Genomic DNA, 21,368 nt, shown 5'->3' on the forward strand with positions numbered 1-21,368 from the left:
TCTGGGTGGCTCCCAATCAAGTGTTAAAAACAATACAGCAAAGCAAAGGCCTTAACAGTTCCTCATTTAAATTGGCATTTTATAAAGTGTGCTATAAGGCAAACTGATATATACCAATATTGTTAAAATTTTGCAAAATTTCTGTTTTACTTGCAATACATAGGAATAGCATGCTTTTTGCAGGTTTCTGAAGAAACTTCATTTCCTTGCAAAATAATGTCTGTTTTCTTTCAGCGTGTTATAGTGCAGAGGATTTTGCCTGCCTTGACATCCGAATTTGTGAACCCAGACATGGTACCTTTTGTTCTGCCTAATGTTCTGCTCATTGCAGAGGAATGTTCCAAAGAAGAGTATATAAAGTTAATTCTACCTGATCTCAACCCTGTCTTTAAACAGCAGGAACCAATTCAGGTACATTTCTGTCTTAAACATAATTCTGGTCCCATATGAACCATCTACCCAATTGTTTAGGGCTATGTTTTGAACACCAGTTTATTAAATCTTAGGGGGAGGCCCTTTTCTCGGTCCCACCACCCTCGCAGACACACTTGGTAGGGATGTGGGAGAGGGCCTTCTCAGTGGCTGCTCCCAGACTAACTCCCACCCTAGAGAAGTTAGACTGGCTCCCTCGTTCTTCTACTGGCAAGTGAAGAACTTCTTTTTCTAACAGGCTTTTGGGAACTGACTGTTTCAAGGGAAGAGCTTGAGTCATACTGTTTTTGTTGTAATTATTTGTATGTTTTTAATATTAATTCTTTTTATGTTCAGTTGATTTATAATCATTATTATTTCCATGTTTTTATTTTATCTGTAAGTCACCTTGAATTCCTGTCAGGGGAAAAGGCAGGGAATGATGATGATGTTGTTGATGTTGATGTTAAGCTTAACAGCCAGTAATATTTCAAAGCAGCCACATATTTCAGTATGTGTAATGGTTAGTTGTATGGTTAGGTACTAGTTGGGCTTTTAGTGAACGGGTATATATTGTCTGTCAATCTAGAACATTGCACTTTGTATATGTACTTCATTCTCTTGGAGAGTTCAAATGTATGCTATTGGATTACTATCTTTAAAATAGAGAATAATGTCAGAATGTTCTTATTTTCCATGCTTCCAGGCTAGCAACATGGTGAGTGTGTGCATTTGCTATGTTTACATGAATATTTGATTATATAAGGCAATAGCAAATGTTACCCTGGAAGTGATTAACAAAAATTAAAGCTTTGACACATGTCAATACTGCATTTCTTAAAAACAGATTCTGTTGATATTTCTTCAAAAAATGGACTTGCTGCTAACCAAAACACCTCCCGAAGAAATAAAGAACAGCGTTCTTCCAATGGTTTATCGAGCATTAGAAGCACCTTCGATTCAGATTCAGGTCTGGTAATTTCAGTTTTTGTTCAGCTTCATTCTAGCTGGAAAATCTAGCTGGAGATTTGCTTACTGAAAGGAACTCCCTCTTCTCACATTTTTATTTGTTTTTCTATTTGTGCTTACTCCACTTGCAGTAACCCCTGAAAATGGTTCCAGGGAGTTGAGAGAAGCTCTAGGAGATAGATGCGGGGGAACAGCAGGGGGAAGGGAGTATAGGCAAAAAATCACTTCTCTTTCATCAGTGGTACCAACACTAAATCAGAAGCCCTTTCTGAGAGAATAGTTAGGAAAGTTAGAAATGATAAAAGGATTTTCTCTAGTAAACAATTCTGGTCATGATTCATGGAACACATGGAAGTTTACACTCTCTCTGTGATTGTATAAAGTTCCTAAAACATTTGCAGGCAGCATTCAAGCTTAATCATCTTATTTTGGACATTTTGTTACTAGAGGAATATTTTAATAACATTGATAAAGGAGGCTTTCCTACACCAGTAACGGGGAAGTGGTGGCCCTCCAGATGTTGTAGGACTACAACTCCCTTTATCCCCAACTATTGGCTGTGCTTGCCTGTGGCAAGAGGGCCAAACATTGTTGTTCATTATTATTATTGGCTCTGAACTCTTAAGGAAATGGAATTCTAGATTTTGTTTCAAATAAATAAATGTTATGGTTTATTTAGTTTTAGAGACAGAGAGAAAGACAGAACTGTGGACTTAGTATTATTTTTAAAAACTGCATATTGTTCATATGTACTAATTGTGATACTTTTATTTTCAGGAACTCTGCTTAAACATAATTCCTACGTTTGCGAACCTTATAGACTATCCATCAATGAAAAATTCACTGATACCAAGAATTAAAAATGCCTGTTTACAAACATCATCTCTTGCTGTAAGTTGAAAATTCAGAAGTCTTTAAAACCATATTGAAATTTTTTTGCTGTTAATTTTATTTTAAAAAAATAATAATATCCTGATCAATTGCAAGTTATGCTTCATTATAAAGGGATTCAAATGAATCCTCCGTCCCACATGAACAAATGGAGAGGGAAGTTCCAAACATCTCTGCATTCAACTTCAGATGTGGGGGCCTATTTACACACAGCTCTATGCACATAGGCTGTCTATTCCATTGAGAACTCCAGTTTTGAAGGATTTATACATATAGTGAAAAACTGGACTTATACTATTGTGTGACCATAGACCTGCCTTTCCTAAGTGGTACTGAATATGGTGAATTCATCAAATCAAGAATTATATAATAGAGCATTTTCATTCTTCAGATTAAGGTAGGGGAGACTAACCTGTAGGCCACAGATTGTGCCCAGAAGTGTTTTAGGGGGTCTGTCAGAGCCCTCCTAATTTGTCATTAAACAAAAGATTTCTCCTGGGAGGGTCCCTGCTATGATACTATGAATGCCCAAACTTTTTGTAACTCTCCCAAGCCCTTGAAAACATGTTTATTTTAAAAAAGAACTTTTTAAAAAAAACCTGGTTACTCCTGCAGGTTCCCTACTCTGATGCCAAAATATGTTTTGGTACCCTCAAGACCCTCAAAATGTGTCTTTTTTTAAAAAAAAGCTGCTCTCAATTTTTACATTTCAGCTTCTAACAGCTAGATTTGCAGGAATTATTAACAGCACCATTCCAGTGATTAAAAAGTTCTTACTTTACCCAAAGACTTTTCTCTGCTGAAATCACTGGTTACTAGAATGTATCTGGTTTTCCCTGGTTGTGCAGAATGAGAACTATACAGGCCAGTGCCAAAGTAAAATAATGTAGCAGAGAATTTAATAGGGTGTGGAATGCAGAGTTACCTGGAGTCTGGGAGCCTTCCATGAAGAGATTTTTTTATCAAACACCACTACTATGATGATAGTAACAATCTATTAACATGTTTAGGTTTTATTAGTTGGATAATATTATTGATTTTTGTGTGAAAACAAACAAACAAATAATTGAAACAGATATCTAGTGAGATACTTACAGTTCCATATGACTATGTAGTACTTTACATTATGTAATAATCAATTGAAGCCTTATTCCAGATGCCCCATCTTCAGAACTGAGGTGGGGTAGATACTGGAGAGGTTTTATTTCCTAGAGGCATCCAGCATTCCATTCCATCCCTTCCGCATTCATACACCAGCCTTCGCCCAACTTGGTTCCCCTCAGATGTTCTTGAATTCCAACTTCCATCACTTCTGGGCAGCATTGCCCAATGGTCAGGGATTGTACTTTCCAGATTTATATACGTTCTCTGTTTTTGTTGTTCATAGTCATAGTTAAGATTTTGTTAATTTCCAATGTTAGTCTTACTTGGAATAGGCCCAGTGAAATCATTAAGTTCATTTGGTCTACTCTGTGTATGACTACTGTTGGATGTCACCCATAGTTTGGTTGTTTTACAATATTCAAAGAAGTAAGGACATTGGGTTGTGCTTTTTCTATTATATATTATGTGTTGGATAGTGTTTTATCTGTTGGCAACCAAAATTGGGTTGAAAGGTGGGATATATTAAATAAAACGTGTTGTGACTTATACCACTGGTTAAGCAATAGTACGCATTTGAGTGGGAGAGCTTGGCACATGGATACTGTTACTGGCAGCAGTGAATGTTTACTGTAACATGTAGTTCCCAACCAGCATGCTCCTGTGTGTGTCAAAATAGATAAATCACATTGCTTCCTAAATCCTTTACTTTGGGAAATTAGGTCTATTCAGAAGTCAGTCACATTGACTACAATGGGGCTTCCCCTCAGGCAAGTAAGTTTAGGATTGAAGCATTAATTGTTTATATGAAATTAACTCAAAATTCAAATCCTGTGAACATATGGCTATTGAAAAATCTTAAAACTCCTGTATTGATATTTTCAAGCATTTTCTCTATTTTTATAAAAGTTTAGTTTAGAGGGTTTGTTTTTATATTCATTAGGTACGTGTAAATTCCTTAGTCTGTTTGGGAAAGATTTTGGAATACTTGGATAAGTGGTTCGTTCTTGATGATATTCTGCCTTTTTTGCAACAAATTCCTTCCAAGGAACCCGCAGTCCTTATGGGAATTCTAGGTAACATGATATTTTGTTTCTTGTGCTGTCTGTAGTAGTCTCTCTGTGGTATTAATCTTTGTGGTACTGTTAAATGTACAATACCACAAGGCATTGCAAGTCTATAACTTTTAAAAAATAATATCCCATATTTTTTGTTTTCTTTTAATTTGGTCAAACGCTGTAAAGACTTGGTTTAACTTCTAAAGTTCACACTAATGCCCACAGTTATAGAAATACTTAATATAGCATCTTTTCGTTTCTCCACTCCCTTGCCCTCGGAATAATGCAGACCACCTGTTAAGAAAGGTGTAAATTGTAGTTTGTGTGTGATATTTTTTTTTATAAAAAAAATACATTTAACCTAGCCTTTGGTTCAAAGGAATATATAATGATGTTACTTTGTGAAGGCACGATTATTAGATAAATCATTGTGTTTAATGTTTCATAAAAGGTATCTACAAATGTACGTTTAGTCATAAGAAACTGGGAATTACAAAAGAGCAACTTGCAGGAAAGGTTCTGCCCCATCTGATTCCTCTCAGCATTGAGAACAATCTTAATCTAAATCAGGTAGGATAATGTTTCTCCTATGTTTATTTGTAAGTATCCTTGATTTCATTGGGACTTAGAATCATAGAACTGAAGAGTTGGAAGGAACCGCAAGAGTCATTTAGTCCAACCTTCTGCAATGCAGGATTCTTTTGCCCAACGTGGGGCTTGAACCCACCACCCTGAGAGAATCATATTTTACCGAAAACTGTAGCTATAGATAAGATTGCAACACTTTTGTAAAATACTATTCATTTTGTACACCACTATAAAGCAGAAAACATCCTACTGCTATCCATTGCAGTTCTACATAAATATGGTAAACCGTTTCTTCTCACATGTGCTTGGACGCTAATTCTACTGCCCAGTTTCTTCCCTCTCTTTCAACAACTCTTCAATTTCAACAAATCTTCATTTGCTGATAGAAATGTATTTCCCTCTCTGATCCCAGTACTCAGAACTCCCCTCTCTAGCTAGTGGGTGTTCTAATGTTCAAGGGATCCATATTTAGTTTCCTGTCTCATATTCTGTCTTAAAGTCAGCTAAGATATATGGATCAAATGCATGGACGAGGACAAATATTTATAACCGTTCATTTTATAGGCTGCTTTTTATATCATCTTTGACTTCCCTGCCTTGTTTGTTTCATGTTTTTTACTGGGTTTGTATTCCATTGTTAGCTACTTTGATCTATTTTCTTAGAAAAATAAAAGCATAAGCCTTTTAAAATATTTTTAAAATTCTGTCTTTTTACCTCAACTTAAACCTGAGGGACACAATAGTTGCTGTGCAACATTTAGTTTTTAAGAATTTAATAAATGAAAACAGATCTAGGAACTAGTTTGAATATTTATTGTTTGCATACAGTGGTACCTCTGGATGCAAACGCTACCCACATCCACGCATGCACGGGTCGCGATTTGCCGCTTCTGCGCATGTCATTTTGAGCGTCTGCACATGCGCAAGCGGTGAAACCCGGAAGTAACGCGTTCAGTTACTTCCGGGTTGCCGCAGAGCATAACCTGAAAATGCTCAACCTGAAGCGACTTCAACCCGAGGTGTGACTGTATTCTGCTCATGGTGGCACAGCCTTTAAAATAATAATTAAAAATACATGTATTTCTTTTCTAGTTTAATTCCTTCATTTCAGTCATAAAAGAGATGTTATGTAAATTGGAAACTGAGCATAAGACCAAACTTGAACAGATCCATATTATGCAAGAACAGCAAAAGTAAGTGTGCATATTGTTTGTATGTACAGTGAATTAAAGGATAGTTTACAGTCTTCTTTTATAGTTTCCAAACTAATTGGAAAATTTTCACTGTTCATTCAAGATTCAAGTGTCTTTGTTATACCACTCAAGCTTCCTTTTTATATTTTTAGTTCAAATCTGTATAGTGTGGTTTTCCTTATAATAAATGGGTTTTTAACTTGGTATCTGCATTTCTTGCATATCCATCCAGTTCCCAGTATTGGCAAAGACTGGGAATTAACAAATTGGACCAACCTTTCCTTAAATGCCATTTTTGAAGAACCCTTCTTTGGTTGGTTGGTTATTTGTATTCATCTTTCTTCTAGAAGTTCAGAGCACGTTTTTAGCTTCACAACAACTCTGTCAGGTAGGTTAGTCACCAATGATTTTCAACAGCAGAACTTGGAACACCAGTTTTCCATGTTCAAGGAATCAATCCACTATGTCTCCCACTAATTTAAATATTAATTTTTATGTTGCAGATCAACCATGCTAACCAAATGACCCTTCTGTGTTGTTTAGAAATGAAATTGCAGTATCTAAGACCAGATAGCAATCTCTTCCTTAGCACAATTGTTTCAGTCCTAGCTCTGCCAATACTATATATATATATTGAGTATACTTTTTATTGGTTTTGTTATTTTGTCACATGAATAAACTATTATTAAAGGGAAACAAAATTGGGAGACAAGTTATTGCTCTTCAGCAGGGATGGAAACCCTCCAGCTAAATGCAGCTCCCAGACCACTCCACATTGGAACATTGTCGAAAAGGGAATGCGGCTTTCAGGCTGAAAAACACTCCCCACCTACAACATAGATTTTCTTACTAAGGATGACATGAAACCATAAGACTTCCATGAGTGAAACGGAGAAGGCAGCACTTTTCAGCTCTCATCCTGCCCCTGCAACTCCCCAAGTCTGTTCCAGAGGAATGGGAAACACTCTGCAGCAGATTTAGGAGGAGCATGGGAAGCTGTCCCGTTCATGGAATGAATGACACGTTTGGATACAACTAAATATATTTTTCAGAAGTATGCAATGACATTTTTGGTATTATCAAGTAAAATAGATACTCTTGGGCAAGGTGCTGTCTATTTTAACAGGTGAAGCCTAAGAGGTGAAGATCTTTTTTTAAGGAGATTTTTTAAACTATCAAATAGTAGTTAATGTTGCTTATATTTTAATTATTTGATATGCTTTACTTCATGAAGTACATATACAAATTAATATTGGAAATCATTTTGGATTTATGCAAAGTAAAGTAGCTTGCAAATTCTTCACCCATAGATGAATCAAAGCACATATTCTCTTACACTGAATTAGAAGTTCATTACAGCAAATTGTCTATCATTTGTCTTGTTAAAGATGGAACATATAATTTGCATTTTTATGGGGTTGGTTTTATCCTGAAACTATTTGCTAGCGCCTTGTTACAATTGTACTTTTGCATTGTAGATCTTTCGATATAACTAATCCAATGAGCCCACCTGAAGAAACAAAAGCCAATAATACAGGCAATCAGGCAAGAAGCTGTCTTTATTGGATCATTCCAGTATTTGCTTAATCAAATTCGTTTTAAAGATAAATGCATCTTCATCCATCTTTTTTAATTTGAACAGATTGACAAGGTGTTTAGCAGCCTAGGAACAGATATCTTAACTAGTGGACCTGATTGTAAAGAGAATGGAATGTTGACAAATAAGAGAAAGGTAAGCTTTTATAAATTATTGTGCGAGGTATAAATAAGAAGGAATTTTTCATCAGTATGCTTATCAGGGGTTCTATATCCTGAGCTATGTATCTTGGTCTACCAAGGCTCCCCAATAAGGCCAATTTAAATGGATCCTGGTTGACCCATGTGCACTCCTTCCTTCTTGGTGTTGCTAGTTCAGGGTTTCATGAGTTCAGAATCTAGATTTGTGAGGTCAGAAATAGGAAGTACTCAATTGTTCAACTTTATGTAGAGGGGGCACTGGAGAGAGATGGTGTCCCCTGTGTTTTTTCTGATAGAAATAATCAGCATTTCTTCATGAGATGATGCTGAGCCTTGTATGAAATAGTGGTCCTGATTGTTGCCAAACTGGTTTTTTTACAGCAAAAGAGTTGAAGCACTTATCAGAATGACTGATCAAATTATTTGTTGAATTTCTTGCATCTTTAAATCAGATTGAAATATTGGCTAGAATTACTTTTAATCTAGAATGGGTTAAATAGAAGCCATGGACATCCAGTGAAGCTGATTCAGAACAGATAAAGTACTTCTTCACCCAGCACAGTTAAACCATGAAACTCCCTTCCTCAGGATGCAGTGATGGCCGCCAACTTGGATGGCTTTAAAAGAGGATAAGGGAAATACAAGGAGGAGAGGGCTATTAATGGCTGCTAGCAATGGTTATTGTGTTCTGCTTCCACAGTTGGAGGCAGCAATCCTGAATCCCAGTTGCTGGAAACCACAGGAAGGGAATGCTCTTGTGCTCATGTTCCGCTTACTGGTTTCCCACGGGCATCTGGTTGGCTGCTGTGAGAACAGGATGCTGGACTAGATAGGCCATTGGCCTGATCGAGCAGATTCTTCTTATGTTCTTAAAATCAGCTCTGGAAGCTTGGATGGGGGAAGCAGTGGGGAGAAGAGAAACCAGAAGTCCCATTGTACAAACAGATTTTCGTTGTGCCTGTGGGTTTCTCAGCCACCTCTAATATCAGAGCTTGCACCTTAGGAAGATGACCATAACCCAGTGAGTAGCAAACATGCTTTGCACGTCTCAGATTCAATCCCTGATACGTTCAGCTAAAAGTATCGGGTGCAAGGTGATGGAAAGAACCTCAGCCTAAGACCCAGGAGAGCTGCTGTTAGTCAGTGTGTAGACAGTACTAGGCTAAAATGGACAGTTTTCTTGTTCATCTTGATCAAGCACCATCCTCAGTTGGAGGCTGAAGGAAACAGTACTTTAATCACTCTGTAAATCTGCAGTGGGAAAATGAAAAGGCCTGGACTGAGAAGATGTGCATTGGGAAGGGAGAAGCCAGAGATATGTTCTTCTCCAGCACAAGCCAGAATAGAGGAAGGTGTGAGGAAAAAGAAAGGAAAAACAGTGCAGGTGGAGGGGACTATAACTGGATGCAACCACGGACTCAGCTATACAGCTGCAAATAAAACGTTTTAAGTGTGTTTTAAGTGCAATATACAATGTGACACTAGATGTTGATGGTGAGCCTTATGGAAAAATCAGTATATTTTTTTAAAAAAACCACTTTAAATAAGCATTTTAAGAACGGTTTTTATATGTGTGTAGATTCCACCTAAGTCAGTTTATTATTACTATTATTATTAAAACTGATACTAAACTCACCTGTTAGGAGGAAATATAATGTGTGTCTACTGAGGAATTTATTTTTTGTTCTTGAGAAATGCTTTTGCAAACATAAATAAGCAAGGCTCTTCTCTTTCTGAATAATTTTTAATACTGAATAGATGTTGGGCCTATTCCAAGTCTCTGAAGTTCATGCCACTCACTAACAATGTATTCTTTTGAAGGGATCGCTTACACTTGAAGAGAAGCAAAAGTTAGCAAAAGAGCAAGAACAAGCACAAAAAATGAAAAACCAACAGCCACTTAAACCTCAGCCTCACACAGTTACTGCCCCAGTCAAGCAGGTATGTATTCAGTCTTCATTGTAATCTTTGGTCCTATTGCAGCTAACTAATAAAAATAAGTTTTATCCTGTAAAATTTGCAGTAGTTGCAAATCTCAATTTGCAATTGCATATAAGCATCCAAAGTCATTGTTTTAATAAAGTGATTGGGCTGCAGATGTGTGAATGGCAAAAACATAACCACATACATTTACTTGTAAACCAGGAGTTGTTAATCTTTTCCAACTTGAGGGCTACACTGGCACCTTCCAACCTGTTGTATGGGTGCACATGTCAATGGTGGGCATGGCATAAAAGGGACCCCCCACAATAAAAAGTCCACCCCACAATAAGCATGCACATGTACACACATCCCATACACAACAGAGTGTGCACGTATGTCTCACAAACATGCCAGGGAACATACACATGGATTGCAGCTTACTCTCTCCAAATGAATAATCTGGTAAGTGGAAGGAGGGAGCAGTATGTACTCAGTCTCTCTTTTGCTGTTAACTGCTGGTGTCACTCACTCTCTGTCAGCTGGCACTGACCACACTGGCCGCAATGATGCTGAACAAAGAGATACAATCTCTAGGAAATTATGTAAAGCAGAAGCACCTGTGAATTAAGGAAGCATGAGACAACTTACTGGATACAGTTCTGCTATCACCTGTACTGATTGAGGGCGGGTGTTAGGACATTTTGGAATCCTCCCCAAGCCCACAGAACTACTGAGCACCACAGCAGCAAACCGAATGGTTAATTTAAAAAAGAAAGATAAATTTTGGAAAGCTGTGAAAAGGTTATTGGTGGGTCGTAGGTTAGCATCCCCTGTTGTAAACTCATCTTTGAGTTGCTTGTACAATATGGCATTCCAGCCTCCTAAAATGATCTTACTGCGCTGCCATCTATTTTTCATCCTTAAAGCTGCTGCTTATGTTGAGTGCTATTGCAAAGTATTTTAACCATAGGTGCTTTTTTTTTCAGACCAAGGACTTGACTGACACTTTGAGAGAAAGCATGGCATCATTGACCAGCCAGCCCATCAACAAACCTAAAGTTCCCTCTTCAAATAGCTTTTCTTCAGTGGGTATTGGAATGGGGTTTTCATCCCCTGTTGAGAGCGCTAAGAGAAATGGACTAAATGCTAATATGGGATTTCAGCCATCTGGATTTGGGATGGGAATTGGTACTACAAGCCAGAATTACTTCAGTACTGCTAGTGTCACAGGAATGGCCAACATGAATATGATGCCAGCAGCAAACATGGCACCCTATAGTCCTATGAACACTACAGCTGCAATTTCACAACCAGCACAACAAAGCAGACCACCAGATATGTCAGCTTTAGATAGCCTATTTAGGGCTCAAAAACCTAAAGTTAGTATGAATCAGTTGTCGCAACAAAAAACAAACCCATGGCTTAATCAGTTTGCACCTCCTCAGGGTTCCAGCAGTACTGCCTTAGGAACACAGATGAATGCGATGGGACAATCTGGCTTTGGCTTGCAGGGAAATCCTTTCTTTAGTCCTCAAAACTTCACACAACCAACAAACAGCATGACAAGCAGCAGCTCAGCTAGTAATGACTTAAAAGACCTCTTTGGGTAATAGCTCTGATTGTGAACGAGTTAATGTATGGTAAAAACCTGATTTGAAGAAACATCATCTAGCAAACTGGACAAGAGAAAAGCTATTTCCAGGATGCAACTTAGTAATACACTTTCATTTGCCTATGCATTTAATTTTCTTAGGCACAAAGTGATCTCTCTTGCCCCGAATTTCAAAGTTTTGAGGTCAGGTTGTGTCAATCCAGGTGCCCAGAGTTAGAAAAAAATTAAAACCGCATACCTCACAACTTCAGAAATGTGTCTTCTGACCACCATGTTATTTTACAAATAAACCAATAAAAATTAGCAGTAGGTTGTAATTGCTGATAAGCTGTTGGAAGACTTCAAACCCTGGGCTCTTGTTGATCTTGTATTTTCTGAATTTGATATGATACTGAGTTCTAAATACATCTTGGTATAATATAATACCTTATAGTAGGGTGCATACATTAGTCTGGAACTTCCTATAAACATACAAGATTGAACATGAAGACACTAGATTGCTACTTACAATCTTCCCAGCAGAAAATAAGGTATGTAGGAGTGATATTTTCCCAGTTGAGATGTGTTCCTTATCACTGAAAAATGCTGCTTAGGTAACCATGCTACATAACCTGTCTCCAGTTGATTATGCCAAAATTTCAGTCCCTACCATAGAAGCCGCTATGCTGGCATGGTGATATTAAAGTCAGGTCTTTAAAAAAGTAAGTAAATAATCATGCTTATGTCTACACTGAAAATCTAGGCACTAAAGGAATACAAGTGCAAATTAATCTGTTTTGGATCATCCTAGAAGCAAAGGTGGATGACCTCAGAATTTAGAAGTCACTTTGATCACATTGAAATTTGGCTTGCTAGTAGAAAAAGAGCTTCAATTTGTACTCCAAGTTTCTGGTTACTTCTAACACAAAAGTAAGAGGTTGCCATCCCTCCGATACATACTTCTTTTGAATTTAAATTTGATCACATTCAAGAGACCTCAGTGAATTGTTTTAGTTCAGTTGAATAAATTACAAAGTTGGATGATGCAGCAGTTGACTAAGGCAGGTTGTTTAATGTATGCCAAATCATTGTATACATAATGTTCAGTCTCACTTGAAAGGCTAATATAAAATTTTCTGCAGTCAGATTTGGAGTGAACAACCATTTTGCATCTCCCTTAAAGGATTCTTTCAAATACAAGTTTCCCCCAAAATGGAAGCAACAGTTTATGTGGTTAATTAACAGTTTATGTGGTTAATTAGTTGGGGGATGAACCAGTCTCTACCCTGTCTGCTATTTCTACTGTACATTTAACTCTTTCTTTCCTGGGAATTTTGAGATCTTTCTTACATAATACTTTGGACTATAGCTGGCTATTTTGAGAAGGAAAGAATTAGTTACCGTTTTTATAGAAAGCCTACATACTTTATTTTTCAAAGCCTTTCACTGATTGAATCATTTTCATTTGCTGCTTAAGAAACCAAAGGGCCTTATGCTGTAAATGTGAGCTGTATTTTGTTAAATTATATTTCCAATTTTAAGCTGTAATACTGTTAAATGTATCTTAAGAACTTTGTATTATAGCTGCTGCCTTAGTACTTTTGTTTTGTATCTCTGGGACCAGTGATAAAATTGTGTTGTTTTTAAAAAAGAAAAACACACACAACACTTGTGTTATTTATGTTATATTAATACTCTCACTGAATATGCTCAATTAGCTACATAACTCTGTGTGTAAATTTATGAATATTAAATGTGTTAGGTTCCTTGTATGGTCTCCAGGTTTCTTAAGATTCAAACTTTACATTTTTGTGTAAAGCTTTTCTTTAAAAAAACAGAACAGTACAGACTTCCGGGTTGGCGCCATCGCCGAATGGCGGACTCCCTCCGAGCTCCGGAGGGAGTCTGCTCGGCAGGGGCTGGGTTCTACCGCACCGGCGATGCGGGGACCCTTAGAAACCACGGCCACGGAGGCCGTGGACATGGAGACTCGGCTTGCACCGTTAGCGCCCTCCCGACTCGTGAAGGAGCCTTTTTAAAGGCTACGGATCGGGTGCCGGGGAGAAGCGTGGTGCCTTGAGTTTTCTGCTTCCCCTGCTGAGCGAAGCCGCATGCCATCCGGCGGAGAGCGCTGACTTCTTCCATTGAAAATTCGGACTTTTCAACAACAACCCGTGAGTAAATTTGGAAACCGGGTTCAAAAGGAGGAAAAAAAATTTTTTTTTTCGAATTGGATACGAGCGGGGGGGATCCAAAAAGGAAGTCAGTCCCCTCCCTATTGTAAACTTTCCAAAACAAGGACGGGGAAACCAAGACCCAAAAAGGCTTGCATTGCTGATAAAAATCCAAAATTTCACGATGGGGAACTACAAGAACTGTGCTGGAGGAGGAACTGGAGAAGGGAAACGCAACCCCCCCCCCTGGGAACCGGGGCGACTGAAGAGAGAGCCTGGTGAAAGGAGTCGGAGATTTTGACAGCTGTCAAAATAGCTGTCAAAGTCGAAAAGCGGAGTGGATTTTATTATGAGAACTTGGCTGGTTAAATTTGATACAATTTGCTACAACTTGTTAAAATTTGGATACAAAATGGCGAATATGGATAACAAATTGACTTTTGGATTAGAGGAAACAAAGTCACAACAATCCCCCTTGAGGAGCTTCGGGACATTACAAGGATTGGGAAAGTGGAAAAACACCAATGGAACTTTACAGGACTGGTTATCTTCTGGGAAAGCTGCAAAACGGAAATAACATCTCGTCTTCAGGGTGTTTTCTTTTTTGTTTTTTTAAAGGAGACAATAGATTTTTCTATTGAAGAAAGGAAGGGACTGAACGTAAGGTTTTGCCCCTGAATAACAACCATCCCTGCAGACTTACCAAACTTTCGAATTACAACGTTTTAGCAGCGGAACAAAGGGAAATTAGACTACAACCTGGAAAGAACAATGGAGGGAGTTCTATTACAGTTTTATTAAAGACTGAAGTTAAAGTTTTGAAAAATAATGATAATAATAATAATTTTGATTTTCAAAAAATTTATTTTTAATTTTAAAAAGAAAAAGCCAGCAAGGAGTTGGGGAAAAGTTGTGATTTATGGCCTTAAGAATTCCAGGCAGACACTAGGGGTTGATGGTCAGGGGGAAATTAAACCGGAGACAGGGGGGGGAGAACTAAAACTCCAAAGGCTTGCCAACTTTGTTATTTTTTGCTGAATTGGTCTATTATTCATTATATTTTTTTTTTTATTTTCTACTTTTTCTGTTTCTATTATCTGGGGTGCTTCTTTTATTAAAAAATGGAAATTGTGGAATGACATGGGGTGGGTCTTGGGGAAAGAACACTGGGTTTTTTTCTTTTTTTTTATTATTATTAAGGGTAAAACAAATTAAGTTTCAATTTGAATGGGGAACTTGTTTGGCCAACAATATGAAAGGGGAATATGGTAGGGGTGGGGGAAGGGGGGAGTCCCGTAAAGTGATATTTTTTGTATTTTTGAAAAATTTTAATAAATATTATTTAAAAAAAAAAAAATAAAAAAACAGAACAGTACAGAATATGAAGCTTCCCTATAATATGTGGAAAACAAGTTTCTTTAACGACACAAGGCTGGGGATGGTTTCTTTCAGGGGTGGCTAAATTTGGGCTCTCTTGATGTTGCTGGACTCCAACTCCCCATCATGACCCATGATGAAACATTAAAAGTTTTGTATTCCAGCCACAGCTCCCTGCCCCAGTTTGTTGTAAAAATAATAATAATGTATACCTACATTTGGGATTGGCCTTGCTTGTTAACCTTTTTATTTTTCAGCCTTTCAGATTTCATTATTCCATTGAGACTGCTTGAGAGAGCAGGGGAGGGAAATTATTTTGTACTAATACTGTGGAGACTTTACCTTACAAACCTTTGAGCCTAAGGATCAATGGCAATTTTGTTGGCCACTTTTTTTTTTAATAGTGACAATTATATTTGAGCTAAGGCTGCAAGCAGAAAAAAACATGTAATGAGGAAACACCTTGATACATGACTAAAGTCTCTTACAAAATCAGCATGTTATGTTTTTGCTTATAGAAGCATAGTGATTACCTTTCATAAGACAACAGAGGAGAAAGACACTTGTTAAATATAACATGTGAATAGTTCTTTCTGTGATTATCAAATAAATCTCTAGTAAAGTTCTTTTTCAACTCCCCATCATGACCCATGATGAAACATTAAAAGTTTTGTATTCCAGCCACAGCTATGTATTTTTTGAGTCAGGAAGGGATTTTTTTCACTGATTTGCTAGCAGAGATGTTTGTTCAACTTCTCCAAATTCCATGAAGTTGCCATTTCCGCAGGAAGATGTTGTGAATTTGGAGATAGACTATTCCTTGTAGCGTTCATTTATGAAAATCTCCTTGACCTGTTTTTATGCTTTTATAGCTGGTGACTTTTTCCTTTACCGTGAGCTAAACAAAGGAGCTGCTATGTGCTCAATAGGATGTTTGGATAATGCTAGTGACACCAGCACTCTCACCTTTTCATAATGACGGGAAATCTACACATGATATGTCAACACCTTTAGATCACTTGACAGGTGTCACTAGCAAGAGTGTGATGGTTGAAAAAACATATAGGGTGAAGGAGTATGAAAGACACAATGATTGTAAATGCTTGATGACAAATGCTATTCTTATTTATTGTACCCTTATGAATTGTAATACCTTGAAGTATGATCTTAATTAGTAAAGCAAGCTGTAAATCCTAGTTTCAGCTTCTCAGATTACTTGAAATACAAATTTTTTTATGTAATTTGGAAAGCAGATGCAGCAGATAATAAACCTGCTTATTTATGCCCCGTTTGTATTTAATAGGGATCAAGTCCTGTTTACTCAACATGAGCTGAAATGTAATTTGTTTGAATGGGCCATCAAGTTGGGCAGTTAAGAGGAACGCCTTTGCTATAGTGCTATTTATACAAATAGAAAGGAAGGGATGTAACTAGAAGTAACCTCCCTCTTTCAAATGGGAGTAGTTCCTAACAAAAGGAAGTTAGGAGTTCATTTAATGAAAAAACACTTACTATATTCAGTTACTTTCATGATATTCCCTTATTAAAATTACTAACTGGGGTTTCATTTGCACAATGGAACTTCCTGTCCTGTCCCCTCCAGCTTCCTGCACAGTCTCAAAATTGGCTGCAGAGAGTTGGGGACACTCCAGAGCAGATGGTGTGTGGGTGTGTGTGGGTGGGTGTGATTGTGTCAGCAGATCCCCAATTAGATATAACCCAATATACACCCATATAAACAGAAGGAATGAAAGTTATAGCTTGACATCAGTTTAGCTGGGTCTGTAAAGCAATATTATGGTAGAAGTCTTAATTCTTGGAAAACACAAATCACTGAAATTCACAGGCAGGCTAATATTTCAGTAGCCTTGCTTTCCCCTCAACTATATCAAGGCTTTTGGCTCTCATAACAGTAAAACAAAACAAGTAAGCAATATTGTCGTTTGTACATTAGAAAATGTTGAGGATTATTTCAGTGTAAACTTGTGAGAATTGATCTGCAGTTTTCCACATGTATGTTTCACATACAAATAATACTTTTCTATCTTTGTATGCTATAGTTTCATCGATCTAGCCTAATTGGTATGAGATGGATATTTCACTCTAAATAAACAACTGCTCTCTCGTTCCTGGTTACATGATGTTTCAAAATTGTCTTGTGGATATCTTCTGAATTTTGCCGGGTTTGTGCAGTTCCAGATATATTTTTTAAAAGAACAATTTACCTGGGTCTGCCTTTTTGGCATTGTAATATATACTGACTGTTACAATATATGATTGCAATTTTAATTAACCTGAACTTGGATGCACCAGATTTGTTGTGACAATCTGCATTCAAATAGAAATTGACGGGAAAGCTAGGATTAGTCCAAGCAGGTTCTGATTTTGAATTTTGGCTTCCAGTCTAAATCTTCAATGGCTCCCTTTGTACAGAAATTTGTAAAAAGAGGTTCTCTTTGAAATACTAAAATTTCAGGCAATTTTAAGTGTTGTATATATCTCTCAAGTTGGAAGTTGTATATTCAAATGGCTTTATATGTATTGAACTCAGGCCTGATTCAAAATATTCAATGTCTGTCTAATTGTACAGTCCTTCCTTAGTTGTGGCAAATTTTATGTTTAGACTGTAAGGCATTCAATTTTGTGTGTGTAAAGTAATGATATTACTCTAGTGTTGCTGTGGTTTGTGATCAGCAGAATGGTTGGAGCATGATACTCTATTTTGGTTTTATTGGACTTTGCTGCTTTTCAAAATAAATCTATTCTTTATATCAACTTTTAAAACTGGTAATACTTAAAATATGTAAAATGTACAGTGATGGTTACAAGAAATTCCTACAACTTTGTACTGTGAATGAATAACTGTGTAGTTTTCAAATCTTGAATGATGTTGCTTTATTGAAATAATAAACTTTTCATATTTTCACCTTTTAAGGTGAGAGTGTAATGCCTTCCACATGGTTAAAATTCAGTGTTTCCCACAGCAATCTAAAGGACTAAAAAATGTACCTAATATTTCATCCTTGTGGTGGTGTTTTCGCTGCATGTACATTGTTACTGCAGCATTTCTGAGTACCATAAATTTCAGCACTCTTGAAATGATACAGTAATATTTGTATTAAGCTGAAACTACAGCAAAGAATACGGTACATCATAGGTCCAATGAATTTAGAAAACACATGAACCAAAAAACACGCATCCAATATACATGGAAACTAAATGGAATAAAATGACCATAAGATGTCACTATAGCATAAAAAGTGTGAGGTTCTAAAAAGTCAAATGTAGTTTCATGTCACATTAACAGCCAAACTTCTTTTATGTGTAGCATAGTCCACTGAAGAACTTTTGCCCCCCCCCCAAATTAAAAATAAATCTCAAGTTAAATGAATGAATAAGCATACTTGGGGTCACAACATCATATTCACTTTCATAGGGGCTTGGTATATGTGTTCAGTTTCGTATTATTTAAACTTGCTTCTAAGTAAATATATGTGAGCTGGACAAAAGCAACTTGAAGGAAAGTTTTCAGTGACTTGTGACCTCATAGACCTATGTATTCATGTGTATGTTTAATTTTTTAAAGAATTTTTGAAAGTGATAACTATAAAACCTTCAAATGTTTAGTCCCGTGAGCCTAATTTTTTTTCAGTAGCAAGCAGTTCCCCTAATTGCTCACCTTATGAAACTATACAGAGTTGGATTTTCAAAAAGTATGGAAGTAGGAAAATTGAGAGCAATGTGGCTTGGTGTGGATGTGTTCTGTTTTGTTTTTAATTCCATATAGGAGTTTGACGTACTTAACAGACTGCATAGTTTTCAGTCTCCAGGATAACTTACAGTATTTCTGAATCTAATATTATTGGTCTTTGTCATAGAATTGTAGAGTTGGAAAGGACCATGAGGGGCATCTAGTCCAACCCCCTACAATGCAGGAATCTTTTGCCTGACAAGGGACTTGAGCCCATGACCCTCAGATTAAGTCTCATGCTCATGAGCTCTAAAGATGGAGCTTTTTATACTCTGGTAGCTGAGCAAAAGTGCTGGGTGATAGCAAAAGCATTGAATTATACAAAATATAGTTTCATGTACCTCATACAATACATCTGAAAGAACAATTCTTGGTGCAGTATTTGGTATAACGGAGCCGAATGGTTTCGAATTAGAGTAGGTCCAGAAGATTGTATTATGGATCTGTCGTGCCTATAATGAGAAGTGAAGCAGGCTGTAAAGACTTAATGAGTTCCAACGGTGTGCTAGTGGATGTGACAAGGCTAAGGAGTAAACCCTACACAAATCCAGAGATGGATGGGGCCTGTGCGCTTCCTTCCGGCAGCTCCTGAATCCAAGCTAGTACAAAACGTATTGCTCTGCTTTCCTTTGGAATACATCAGTGATGCCGAGAGGGGGGTCTTGTGGTCTGGCCAGCCCTCCATACACACTGCTCAGGCTTGTGGACCGTGAAAGGTCACTTCAGTGCTGCTAATGCAGTGTTTGACTTCACCCCTGGAGGCGCATGCCATTGTCTCTCGAGACAGACAGATGCTAACAATATAGACACCATAAATGTTGTTACTGAACCTGTCCTATCTTAAAGGCTGTGGTAGATAATCCTGCCTATCTCTTGATGTCATGGTGAATGAGGCCAACAACTAGGAATGGCTATATAATGTCTTTCCAAGCTGAAAAACCATACATCACTGAAGTTGGGAAGGAGCAAAAGTCAACATCAGGATTCTACACTTCCTATTCATTCAATATATACTGTATCCCAGCCCACATTGACTCTCCAACAAGAAAATTAAATTACCACATCTGTCTGTCGCTCCCGTTCTCCTTCTTTAAAGTCAACCTTCATAAAGATGGCTTAGATAGGTTTTAAGAGGATACCCAGAATGTACAGCAGATCAGAAGAAGCCACCTATAAGGCCTCTCTGTGAACACCTGGCGCCCTGTCAGCATATTGTCAGTAAGGATAAGAGCCAAACTGGCCATACTGAAGCCCACAACTAGGAAGTGAGGGCAGTAGCCCTCTTCTGCCACTGTTTCCCAGAAACCAGTATTCAGTGGCTTGCTACTTCTGATCCTGGTGACAGTATGGCTAGCATATCATGGATGCTTTAGCTGAGATTCATGCATTGGACTAGATGAGCCTTTGTGTACCTTCCAGCTGTACAGTTCTTTGATTCTATGTCTTATCGCCCTCATGAATTTGTCAAATTCCCTTTTAAATCACTCTCAATTTATGCCCATCACCGTTTCTTGTGGAAGCAAATCCCAAATTAATTTTAGAGATTGTAATGCAATATTACCAATACTTCAACTCCCTTAATATTTCTTTTTCTTGGTTAAGAAAATTGCTTAGCCCTAGTGAATATAAGTAGGCCTGAAGTGCTTTGAAGGGGCCGTGACTCACCATGATAATGATAAGGTAAGAGTGCAAGAACCTCTTCAATCCTCCTTGCCCTCAGCCGGTAATGTAGCAGCAGCAGCTGTTCTTAGCTGCAGCTTGTCAGTCAGTTTGTTTATCCTGCTTATGGCCCCATTTCTTGATTCCTACCCCCAATTACTTGTACAGTGGTACCTCGGGTTAAGAACTTAATTCGTTCCGGAGGTCAGTTCTTAACCTGAGGTACTATTTTAGCTAATGGGGCCTCCTGCTGCCACCGCGCCGCCGCCACACGATTTCTGTTCTCACCCTGAAGCAAAGTTCTTAACCTGAGGTATTATTTCTGGTTTAGTGGAGTCTGTAACCTGAAGCGTCTGTAACCCGAGGTACCACTGTATATGCTTTATAATACAGTATATGCTGTGCGCTGTATAAATAACATGCTGTAGTTTGGCCTAGGGGTGGACTTTAGTAATACAGTGGTACCTCGGGTTACAAACACTTTGGGTTACAGACTCCGCTAACCCGAAAGTAGTACCTCAGGTTAAGAACTTTACCTCGGGATGAGAACAGAAATCGCGTGTTGGTGGCGCAGTGGCAGCAGGAGGCCCCATTAGCTAAAGTGGTACCTCAGGTTAAGAACAGTTTAAAGGTTAAGAACGGACCTCCAGAATGAATTAAGTTTGTAACCAGAGGTACCACTGTATGGCACCATGAGTAAAGACAAAATTTGGTGCCCCTCCAGACCTCCATATAAATATAGGCTTGTTGTTCTTGCTGCTGCTGCTGCTGCTGTTGCTGTTATTGTTGTTGTTGTTTTGTGCCCCGTTGGGTCAGCGCTCTGTGCAGTGGAGCACTGCCCTAAATCCAGTGTTGACTTTGGCATATTAAGAACTTGAATTAATTGAACCTAGAGCTATGGGTCCTTCTCTGACCTTAAGAGAGCACAGTTGGTTGAGCTAGTGC

The 21,368-nt window shown here is 37.9% G+C and overlaps 1 protein-coding gene across 2 annotated transcripts in view; it reads left to right on the forward strand.

Moving 5' to 3' along the window:
- Positions 1 to 17,947, forward strand: part of SCYL2 (SCY1 like pseudokinase 2) — a 30,752-nt gene extending 12,805 nt beyond the window's left edge. For both annotated transcript variants that reach the window (XM_083573607.1, XM_083573608.1), the window contains exons 9-19: positions 235 to 411; positions 1,259 to 1,381; positions 2,158 to 2,271; positions 4,316 to 4,448; positions 4,882 to 5,000; positions 6,111 to 6,211; positions 7,690 to 7,756; positions 7,854 to 7,943; positions 9,770 to 9,889; positions 10,858 to 13,304; positions 15,010 to 17,947. In XM_083573607.1, coding sequence (XP_083429733.1) covers positions 235 to 411; positions 1,259 to 1,381; positions 2,158 to 2,271; positions 4,316 to 4,448; positions 4,882 to 5,000; positions 6,111 to 6,211; positions 7,690 to 7,756; positions 7,854 to 7,943; positions 9,770 to 9,889; positions 10,858 to 11,481 — 1,668 coding nt within the window. In that variant the 3' untranslated portion in view covers positions 11,482 to 13,304; positions 15,010 to 17,947. The remainder of the gene's footprint in view (positions 1 to 234; positions 412 to 1,258; positions 1,382 to 2,157; positions 2,272 to 4,315; positions 4,449 to 4,881; positions 5,001 to 6,110; positions 6,212 to 7,689; positions 7,757 to 7,853; positions 7,944 to 9,769; positions 9,890 to 10,857; positions 13,305 to 15,009) is intronic.
- Positions 17,948 to 21,368: the final 3,421 nt, after the last annotated feature.

Source organism: Podarcis filfolensis (assembly GCF_964270895.1).
Source record: "Podarcis filfolensis genome assembly, chromosome: 10".
Taxonomy (NCBI): Eukaryota; Metazoa; Chordata; class Lepidosauria; order Squamata; family Lacertidae; genus Podarcis; species Podarcis filfolensis.